Source organism: Ostrea edulis, chromosome 7, assembly GCF_947568905.1.
Source record: "Ostrea edulis chromosome 7, xbOstEdul1.1, whole genome shotgun sequence".
In the NCBI taxonomy this organism is placed as follows: domain Eukaryota; kingdom Metazoa; phylum Mollusca; class Bivalvia; order Ostreida; family Ostreidae; genus Ostrea; species Ostrea edulis.
In genome coordinates, this window is record NC_079170.1 from 44422245 (window position 1) to 44434037 (window position 11793).

The 11793-nt window shown below is 36.7% G+C and overlaps 1 protein-coding gene across 1 annotated transcript in view; it reads left to right on the forward strand.

Annotated features, from left to right (window-relative positions):
• LOC130048689 (heat shock 70 kDa protein 12A-like) overlaps positions 1 to 11021 on the forward strand; it is a 68663-nt gene extending 57642 nt beyond the window's left edge. Inside the window, exon 6 of the mRNA XM_056145709.1 lies at positions 9702 to 11021. Within this exon, the coding sequence (XP_056001684.1) occupies positions 9702 to 10756 (1055 nt within the window). The 3' untranslated portion in view covers positions 10757 to 11021. The remainder of the gene's footprint in view (positions 1 to 9701) is intronic.
• The last annotated feature ends 772 nt before the right edge of the window (positions 11022 to 11793 follow it).

The following is an 11793-nucleotide window of genomic DNA, read 5'->3' on the forward strand; positions in this document are numbered from 1 at the left end:
TGGGTTATACCATGATTGATATCATTATCTTGATCATCCACCGTTGTCTTTGTGACCTTAGCTATGTTATACTAGGAGAACAGACACTTCACGTGTGCTATAAGGTCTCAGTTTAGCAAGAGGGTTAGGGTTAGCCTTAACCCTGCCTTGTTTCCTAATTTCAGAGCAGCTGTCCTGACAAGTTTATCAAGATGGATTGTGGAAGCTTTGCGCAGAGAATTGTTACTTACTGGCTTGTCACAAAAGAAACACTTTCCAGGAAGTAACTGTGTGTGGTCTACATGTACACTCTGATGTTTTGTACTTGCTTGGGACACTTTCAGATTCTTCACTAGTTTCCATCTCTGTGTCCGATGCAGTGCAGGTTTGTTATACTTCAGTCTGCATGAATCATGCAACTTAGCCTTTTGGTTCAGAAAGATCGACTCGGACTGTATAACCCCACCATCGTCCAGGGGGACTTTTCTAGGGATTTTGTCAGGCAGCCGATCTGACTGAAGTTGTGTATAATGTCTGCATGAATCTAAACTGTATTTTGCTTGGAATCAAGTGGACAGGAAAGGATCTCAACAGTGTCCTCCTGACATAATACACACTTGTTTCAATCTGTCATATAAGACAAGTTTGTTGCAGATGTACTGGGCTGTTGGGGATCTAAAAGCTTCAAATGCTTATTGGTCAATGTCATTCAGGCAATATGCACCACCTACATTTAGTCAATATACAAATTGGAAACCAACACCAAGCACGTACAGTGTATGAGAGAAGGTGCTGTGCAGCAGGATTATCACTTGAAAACAGGAAACAAAATGGCATAGATATATTAGTAAGTTGTTACCAGCCAATGAAGTTAAGACGTTCTTGCATAGTATGTACATAACAGTTGATAATATGCTCACTGCATTCTATTTCATATCCAGTACACATGACAGGGTTGAACTATGAGACAAAATATGCAATTCATAGCCGCCATTTTGTAAAATGGCCGCCATTTTTGCCCTTTGAGGAATATGGAATGTCCCTACCTCCAAAATTCATTGTATTGGTATGCCCTAAATGTGTGCCAAATGTCATGCTTGTATCATCAAAGGCACAATTTCACTGGAATTTTCACATATCTGCTGTGCTATATCAGAGATTTTGAACAATAAGATCCATAGAAGATAGAGTAATGTTACTCCATCAGCATTTGAGATAGGAGAATATTCCTCTATCAGTGATATTGAGCAATAAGATCGTTGAAGATAGAGTAATGTTACTACATCATCATTGGAGATAGGAGAACATTCTTCTGTCAGAGATTTTGAGCAATAAGATCCACAGAGGATAGAGTAATGTTACTACATCGGCATTGAAATAGGAGAACATTCCTCTATCATAGGTTCCACAGAAGATAGAGTAATGTTACTACATCATCATTGGAGATAGGAGAATATTCCTCTATCAGAGATTTTGAGCAATAAGATCCATAGAAGATAGAGTATTGTTACTCCATCAGCATTTGAGATAGGAGAATATTCCTCCATCATAGGATCACTGAAGATAGAGTAATGTTACTACATCATCATTGGAGATAGGAGAACATTCCTCTATCAGAGATTTTGAGCAATAAGATCCACAGAGAATAGAGTAATGTTACTACATCAACATTTGAGATAGGAGAACATTCCTCTATCTTAATTCGTTTACCCTATGACAGATTTGCTCTAAAACCTAGAAAAAGTACTCCTGGAATTCCTTTTCTATTCTGGAATGCATTTTTTAATAATATCCTCTATCAAAATGCATTTCTCAGTAAATTGAAAAGAAAAACACACAGTAATTATAAAAGCAGTTACATGAAGGAAAATTCAAAGCACCTTATATTTTAATGTGATAATGTTGTTCAAGTATTGATTGTATTAAGTTCTTATCTAAATATAAATATAAAATGAACGCACAATATGATCAGATTTTTGTCATGAACACAATCGAACGATCAAGTCATTAAATTTCCTAATTTCTTATGTAGTTTACAGAATATATAAATATTAGATGTATTGTAGGTTATACTCACTGGATCAGACTTGTTATGATATTTTTCAATATGTCCAATTTTCAGTTTTGATCTATGATTATATTTTGAAAAAATCTCAATTCAATTGCTGATTATAAACTTTTGGAACTTTTTTTCTATTATAATCTATATCTAATATTCAAAGTGTATGTTATTGAAAGTTTGATATGTTATTGTATCTGTTATTTGTTTATTTGAAAATTAGAATAAATAATATTTATAGCACAAAAAAAAAACCAAAACATTTTTGCATTTGTTTATGGTTAGATTAATATACTACAGGTATGTTTTAACATTTTCTTTAACTTTCGATCCCATATAAATTTTAACAATTTTATTTTAAATTGTTTGTTTCTGTTTATAATTCTGATTGTATATTGTAGTTCACATGAGTTGAAACCTCAAATGAGCTATTTTGATCACTTTTTGTACGGCGTCCGACCGACCGTTTCTCCTTAAACCTTTAATTTTCGACTTCTTCCCCATATCACTAAGCCGATTTCAATCAAACAGAACTTATCATTGGGAAAAGGTAATTCAAGTTTTTTGAAAAGATGAGCTACTCTTTGCTCACATGGGAGAGCATTAAGAAAATTTTAAAACAAGGTGGGGCACTTTATTTTTTTTTATCAAGGATTTCTGGCCAGAACGGTTTAAGCTTACTGGAAAGATTCCGGACATAGTGTAGAATCAAGTTTGCCTACATCGTGGTCCAAGGATTAGGGTGGGGTCACAATAGGGGATCAAAGTAGATATGAAGCAAAAAATAAAAAATCATTAGAAAAACAGGGTTATATTAATATCCTTGCATTCCCAGGTAGTGCAGATTCAAGTTTGTTCACATTGTGACCCACGGGGGTAGGGTGGGTCCTAAATAGGGGATCAAAGTTTTACATGTGTATATAAATGGAAACATCTTTAAAACTCTTTTTTTAAAGAGCAGGGGTATGATTAATCATATTAATATACAAGCATCCTCAATAAGTGCAGATTCAAATTGTCAAAATCATAACCCCAATGAATAGAGTGGGGCTACAATAGGGCATGATTTGTTGCATTGGAATATATAGGAGCAATCTTCAAACATATTCATCTCAAAAACAGCAGTGTCATGATTAGTTATAGTGATATGCAATCATTTTCAAATAGAGTAAATTTTTTTCAAATCAACGGCCCACGGGTTAAGGTGGGGTCACAATAGGAAAGCAATGTTTTATATGGGAATATACAGGAACTTTCTTAAAACAAATTATTCTCAAGTGTAGCAGGGTAACACTAAATCATATCAAAATGCAAACCTTAAGCTGATTAGATTCGAAGTTTTATGTTCCCAAATACTAAAGTCAGGTGGGGGGAGTGTTCGTCTTTTCTGTCTGAAACTATAACCTAATTTATTTTTAAATGGAGCTCTCATGTTTTGTAGAGCATTTCTTGTGATAAGACATTTCTCTTGGTACCAAAGTTTTCATCTTGTAATGCTGACCATGCAATTTGGCCTACATTAAGGAAATACTAACCTAGACAATACAGTGTATATTTTGTATACATATTCCGTATGGTAAGACCTTATATTTCAAACATCATGTCTGACATTCTGACCTTGCCATTTGATCCATTTCACAATTCTAAGCTTGTTCACAATTCATGAAAAATTCCACTTCAACTCTGCATTTTTAAAGTTTGTTTTAAAGTCATAGGATGTCCCATCTATTTTTGCCTTTTCGTGATTATCTATCCTTTAAACGAGGCATGGATCTTCATTTGAATAGACTTGAATCCCCTTCTCCCAGGGAAGGTCTACACCAAGTTCCATTTAAATTGGCCTAGATGAAAATGTGAACTTTTTACGGACAGACGGACGAATATACAGACGACAAATAAAAGGTGATCAGAAAAGCTCACTTGAGCTCAGGTGAAAAAGACTGTTATTTACCTTTTGTACAATGAACTCAACGATAAATACAATCTGTTTGACAATCATGAACATCGGATACATTTTCTGAGCCAAACAAATAACATTCAGAAAACATAACTTGTTGTCTACAAGCCGATTTGAACACTGCTTTGAAACATTTCTATAAGTTTTTTAAAATAATATTCGAGTACTGTGAGGGAATGAAATAACATTTTCATCTGCATGCTATTATACAAGTACATAGTAAAGGATACTTAATATTTTTACTGTCACCATCAGTGCTGGAATTTATATCATTGAAATAGATATAAAAAAAAAAAACAGCAAAGGACCAAAAATACTACTAGTAGTAAATGATAAGAAAGAATATCACATTTAACAAAATCAGGATCTGGCATAATATTTTCTAATTCTACAATTTTTTTTTTAAAATGCCTTATTTGTATTGGTATTTCTTATCCCAATACCTTCAAGGTTTTGGGGCATAAATTGTTTCAGTAGAAAATGTTCCTCTGAAATCAGACGGGAATTCAAATAAAATTTTGTTTTCATTTAAAAATTTTACAAGTTGAGAATGAATAGCATTTCCTAAAAACAATACTTGAAATACTGACCGGTACATAATTTCCAACCTCAAGTGCACACCTTTTTATACAAATGTTTGCTTTTTGTCACTTTCATATCGTAGGGTATAATACCAGAGGTAATGCAAACAATCTTCTCTATCTTTAACGAACCTTGTTGGGATGACATCCAGTCCAGGCGTCCGTTTCCCCAACAAATCGTAGATCGTAACATAGACGTAATTGTGAACGTGGCACGTACTACTGCTTCACTAAAAGTTACGACTTGCGATTTACGACCTATATTGATAGTAACTCTACGAGTGGTCTATCATTTGTCATTTACAAATGATCTTACATGTGATTCTTACTCCTCCTAGGCACCTGATCCCATCTCTGGTGTGTCTAAGGGTCCGTGTTTGCCCAACTTTCTATTTTGTATTGCTTATAGGATTTATGAGATTGATCACTGTTCGTTATCTTCACCTTTCATGCATGTAAATGAGTAAAATGGCCGACATGCTAGCCCTGCCTGAGGTTATTGTGTGATATTATTTAACTATCTGAGTTTGTTTACATTGAGGAGAAAGAAAACAATCACAGTGACGTGCAGTCAGCTTTTGCATAAGAATACTGTGCAGTCCGAGCCAAAATTTGAAATAAATCATACCTATTATCGGCCGCCAGGAGGCATGCAATTATGTTATGGTTTTAGAAAAACGAATGTGATTCACCCGTATTGCCGGCCTACACTATGAAATGATTAACTTAATTATACCAAGCTCACCTGGCTCAGTCATCTTGCCCTGTGAAAAAAGCTGCTATCTGTTATGTTTGTAGCAACCTCCAGCAAAATCTTCGAGACATCCAGAACAAATGGTGGACCACCCTCGTGGAACGAACACAGCAAAGCACATACACTGGCGACTACAGAGGATTCTATGTAACCCTCAAGACAGTGTATGGTACAACACATCAGGTCCCGAGCCCCTTGCCCAGTGCGAATGACCAGGCTCTCCTCACAGACAAATCATATATCCTGTGCCGTTGGTCGGAGCACTTCCAGGCCCTTTTCAGTGCTGATAAAGTTGTTCAGGACTCGACAATTCTCCACATCCCTACGCTACCAGTCAAAATAGAACTGGATGAACCACCCTCTATGGAAGGACTCATTAAAGCCATAGAGCAGTTAAAGAGTCGTAAGGCAGCAGGAGTTGATAGAATTCCAGCGGATATTTGGAAAGGCGGAGACCCAGCATTACACAACAAACTCGACGAACGCCTTGTCTGTTGTTGGGAGCAGAGCAAACTTCCAAAAGACCTCCGTGACGCAATCATCGTAACCTTGTACAAAAATAAGGGTGAAAAGATTGCTCTAACTACCGAGGGATTACTCTACTATCCATCGTAAGAAAAATCCTTGCTCGAATGCTCCTGGACAGATTCATACCTACCATCGTAAAGGATCACCTGCCAAAAAGCCAATGTAGTTTCAGAGCAAAAATGGGCACAATATATATAATCTTTATCCTCAGGCAGCTCCAAGAGAAGTGCCGGGAACAAAACAAAGGACTATATGTAACATTTGTTGACCAGGCCAAAGCGTTGGATACGGTGAGCAGAAAGGGACTATGGCTGATCATGGAACACCTCAGCTGTCCCCCAAAGTTTCTTAGCATGGTAACCCAACTGCATGAAGACCAGTGTGGCCAGGTCAGACTGCACAATGACCTCTCTGAACCCGTCCCCTTCACTAACGGCGTGAAACAGGGATGTGTTCTGGCACCGACTTTGTTCAACATCTTCTTCAGTATGATGCTTAAGCAAGCCACAGAAAACTTCAACAGCAATGAGCACACAGTTTACATCCACTGCCGCCTTGATAGCAGTCTGTTCAACCTCAGGGGACTGCAGGCCCATACAAAGACTCTTTAACAGATGACAAGAGACCTCCTCTTTGCCGTTGACGCTGCCCTCGTTGCCCATTCCGAAAGAGCACTGCAGCACCAAATGTCTTGCTTTGCAGAGGCCACTCACCTCTTCTGACTCGAGATTAGTCTGAAAAAGACGAACCCCCCCCCCCCGTAGAGTACTGCACTCCGCACACCCTCATTAGTGAGAATGAGCCGAAGACAGTTCACCAGTACACGTGCGGAGATCGACAAGAAAATTGACAATAGACTGGCAAAAGCAAACAGCGCCTTCGGCAGGCTATACAAACGGGTCGGGAACAACACGCACCTGAAGAACACCAAGATTAACGTCGACAAAGCCGTAATACTTACTATACTCCTGTACGACTCTGAGACGTGGGTCACCCATCGCCACCATCTACGATTACTGGAGCGCTTCCATCAGTGCTCTCTCCGCACCATCCTCAAAATATCCTGGAACGACTATATGACCAATATGTGACCAAGGTTCTCGAACATGCGGAGATCACCAGCATCGACGTAATGTTCATGAAGTCGCAGCTACATTGGGCAGGGCACCGCACAAGAATGGATGACCACCGCCCACCAAAGATAATCCTGTAAGGCGAAATCCCCGCTGGTCAGCGCTAAAGAGGAGCACCGAAGAAACGTTATAAAGACTCCTTGATGAAGTCCTTGGTACCTGCGATATTGACCACCACAGGTGGTCTACTCTTGCTGCTGGCGCCACCCAATGTTACACCCCAAATCGTAGCCCGTCCCAAATCTTCGCCGGCGAGAGAGAGAGAGAGAGAGAGAGAGAGAGAGAGAGAGAGAGAGAGAGAGATCTGTCCTACAATGAATATTACTACATTTTGGAGGAAAAACTTACAGAACAAATATTTTACAAAAACAAATGGACTAAATGGAAATGTCTTTTCAATCAATGATGAAAGCATTTCTTCTTTTTTTAACAGTAAGAACTAGAATATACATGTACTTGTCTATATCGCTTTATTTAATCTGTATGAGAGTGTGAGTAAAAGGTGTATATGTATTTGTGTTGAAAATGATGAAAGCAATAAAAAAAAAAACACTGCCGATTGCTGATGATCGGCATTTATACCCTTTTATCCCGTGACATTAGACATTGACTAATTAAAGGACCTCAAATTCTGAAATCATTTCACATACATATACAACCGAAGGAATATTTTTATGGTACACGTTTTATTAAATACACGGGAGATATATCGTTGTTAAATAGAAGGGAAAATATTAGTCCAGTACCTGTGATAATAAGACGACGCACGTGAATGTTCGCATTCCAGAACGAAATTCCACTAAAAGTAGTAAACTCAAACGTGCTAGATTATACATGTGGAATTATATGCCTGCAATTACAAATATTAGAAGCAAAAATATCTTATTCCGTGTGACATAAACGTATATAATGAGTTACTTCATCATTGTAGTCTCTAAGTAAGAATGTATTATCTATTTTATTTTTTAAAAACCGGCAATTTCACGGTGCATATATACCCGCGCTCTTTGTGTCTATGAAATTGTGCCAAATTTCCTTCACCCGTTGTTATATAAAATATAAATTTTGAGTTATAAACCTGAAGTTAAAGGTTAATATTTTTTTGTATTATTTATTTTAGATTGGTGGAGGAGCATGGATAAAAAAAAATTGGATCTTGCTCGATATATGTAGGAAAGTAGTAAAGTTAAAAACTCGTTTAGTTCTCAGAAACTTCAGTTGATAGAAACGGTCGTGGATATTGAATATCCACGTACAACACTCAAAATTGGGTTAGAACAAAGCACGGGTATAGCTAAAATGATTGTTTATAATTCATTTCTGTCGTGAACATCGCACACGATCGCTGAAATCGAGTGAAATTATGCGTTTATTCCAAAACGGTGTTTTAAATCTTTGACCGGGTTCTTAGCGTCCACACCGGTTCTTAGTATCGCAATACCCGGCGTGTGAATGTGTTGCCCTGCCTCGTAACCGCGTGTCCCATAAGTGGTCTTTGGATAAGGTGTCTGCTGCCTGCCGTAGAAGCTAGTTCATCAGCCTTTCCTGTGCTCTTATTTCTTGATGGAAGTTTGTAATACATATTCAGGCACGTAAAATCGGAGGGGGTCCCGCCTTTTTGACAATGATCATTATCTGTTATTTTCATATGTAATTAAAGATGTATTGAGTGAATGCCCTCTCAACATTTTGAAGTTCTGAATAAGAAGAATGTAAGCTTCAAAAGTTATGAATCGAACCTATGTTGCCAATGATACCCCTCCCTCTTTCTGTACGAAATTGGAGCCTGGCAAAACTTAAGGGAGTTATTGCTGATAAAGACACCACTTCCACCCCCATTTAAGAATTATTTCGCTTGACAAGAATTACTTCCAAATTCCCCTCCGTCTCCCCTCTCTCACTTTGAACGTGCTTGATATTGTATGTGCGTGACAGTTTATGCCAACTTTCGAGTGGTGTCTTGGTCGTCCCCTGTCTGTTATAAAATGACTATAAGGATTACGACTTCAAAATAACTTTTTTGGAAATAACTTTCTAAAAATCAAACTAGGACACAAGAATAGAAATTATTAACAGAAGCAAAATTGTTGAAATGAAAGTACTAAAACAAAAATATAAAATAAGAATATAAACAGACAAAAACAGACATAAAATTATTAAAGCAAAAATACAAATGAAAATTATAAACATATTCAAAGATTTTATTTAAAATGCAATTGTTAAACCAAAACTATATAATTAACATAAAAAATAGAAGCAAAATTGTAATTCAAGATTGTAAAAAGATCATTATGAAATTAAAATCAACACTATTAAAGCATATTGTGAAAGCATGAAAAATAATAAAATTGAAATTAAAAAGATACCAACATGTTAAAATAAAATTGTTGAAACAATATTAAAGTGTCAAAATCTACCTGTGACGGTGATATATTCCCATGATAACAACGGTGTGAACATTCGTCAGTTTTATCATTATTATTATCATTATTATTATTATTATTATTATTATTATTACTTATTTCAAGATTAATGAAAACAAATAACAGTTACATGTAAAATGATATGATATGTCAAAATATCAATATATTTTGAATAGAGAGAGAGAGAGAGAGAGAGAGAGAGAGAGAGAGAGAGAGAGATAGATATAATCAGCAAGTGAAATGAGATTTCTCTAAATATAACATTCGTGTTTTTAATTCCTGTACAGGCGGAACAATCGACACAACTGCACATGAGGTTCTGGAAGATCACCACGTCATAGAACTGATAAGAGCCACTGGTGGAGATTGGGGAGGCACGAGTGTTGACGAAAGCTACATGAATTTTATCAAATGTATTATTGGTGATAGTGTCACTGACAAAATAGTGCAAGATCAATCAAATGTATTCTATGAAATTTGTAGAGAATTTGAAATTGCAAAACGCAGAATCCGACCAGATTCAGATACGAGGTTCACTGTTAAGATTCCGTCAGAACTTTCCACAACCTATAAAACAGTCACTGACGGAGAATTGAACTCCATTACCTCTGGGTCGATGAAAAATAAAGGACAAGTGGGTGTTAGATTTACTCTTGATAAGATAAGATTAGGATCAAAAGATGCCCAGTGTTTCTTTGCCGACTCAATATCAAACATTTGTCGTCATTTATCATATCTGTTTGAACAGGAAGCAGGGAAAGGGATAACAACCATTATACTAGTGGGTGGTTATGCAGAGTCTCCAGTACTCATCAACGCCATTAAGTCAAAATTCCCTCAGATGCGTACTATCATACCACAGGAGGCAGCGTGGTCCGTTTTGCGTGGTGCCGTCATTTTTGGTCACGACCCAAGTCTTATTAAGCAACGAAGGAGCAAATATACATACGGCATAGGTGTTTACAAGCTGTTTGATCCATCGAAGCATGATGAAAAATACAGATACGAAGAAGATGGAGAGGTACGGTGCGGTTCACTTTTCTCTAAGCTTATAGAGATTGATCAGCTGGTGACAGTGGGCGAATACCAAAAGGAAGAGGGGTACATATTGCGTAAAATTGGTAGTAAAGGGAATCTCTCTCTATATTCCAGTACATCAGAGAATCCGAAATACATTGATGAAGACGGATGTTCTTTCATAGGATACATTCTACCCCCAGGGCATAAGTTTCTTATCAATGAAGATACTACAGTTAATATGTGCTTTGGTGAAACAGAAATAGAATTCAAAGCACATCAACCAAAAAGTCAGTTAACAGCTACATATCATTTGGGACAATAAGCCTATCGCTGAAGAAAATAGAGCATGTATTAACTACACTGACAGATATCATGTAAATCTGATAGGAAATTCACTAGCCATTAAAACTGATGTGTATGATTCTTCCTAACAAATTCGATTCAGTCTCCATTTTCTGAGCATAAACATCATTTCTTTCTTTAAATATTTATCTTTTTCATTTTTTCGTCTCTGACATATTCAATTTGTAGTTCCATCTGTATTTCTACTACGTCAATTGTATCTTTAGGTTTAAGTAAATAAACTTAGCATGCCACATACGTACCTTTTCCTACATTAAAATGTACAAAATAGATTTTCTTAAGCTGTACATCCATGTTCTAGTTCACAAGTTGAACCGAACATAATATATTCATAGAATATGAAATTCAAACTGGACATATAGGGTAAGTCTGCAAACTTGAGTGGAACATGATTGGTTGATTGAATGAATATTGTTTAACGTCCCTCTCGAGAAATATAACTGCCGGTGGAACATACTTTTAATCACACACAGATATATAAATATATATATATATATATATATAGAGAGAGAGAGAGAGAGAGAGAGAGAGTTTGTTTTGTGTTTCTTGACTTTTATTATATATATATATATATATATATATATATAAAGCACAAACAAACAATTATAACACTCCACCTTACAATTACCCCTAGGATTTAAACGATACATGTGATAATCAATTAATTAATATATAAAGCACCAAATAATCACAACTAGGTACTGAAAATTTTTCACCCCAGCCCGGGGTTGAACCAGCGACCTACGGCACCCACCGCCTAGCAAGACTGTCAAACCAGTGCGTAAGTCCACTCGGCCACAACGACTTCCCTATTAAAGGAAGTTTTGTTATGCTCCTAAAGCGCTACTATACACACTGATGCAATCTTACACAATCGCTGTGTCATTCAGCGTTTAAGAGCTTGTCTACGAGAAAACCATGCAAAATGTGATGGAAGCAAGGTTGTCGGATCAACAACATATTTTGAGTGTAATAAAGTACAGCAATATCAAATAC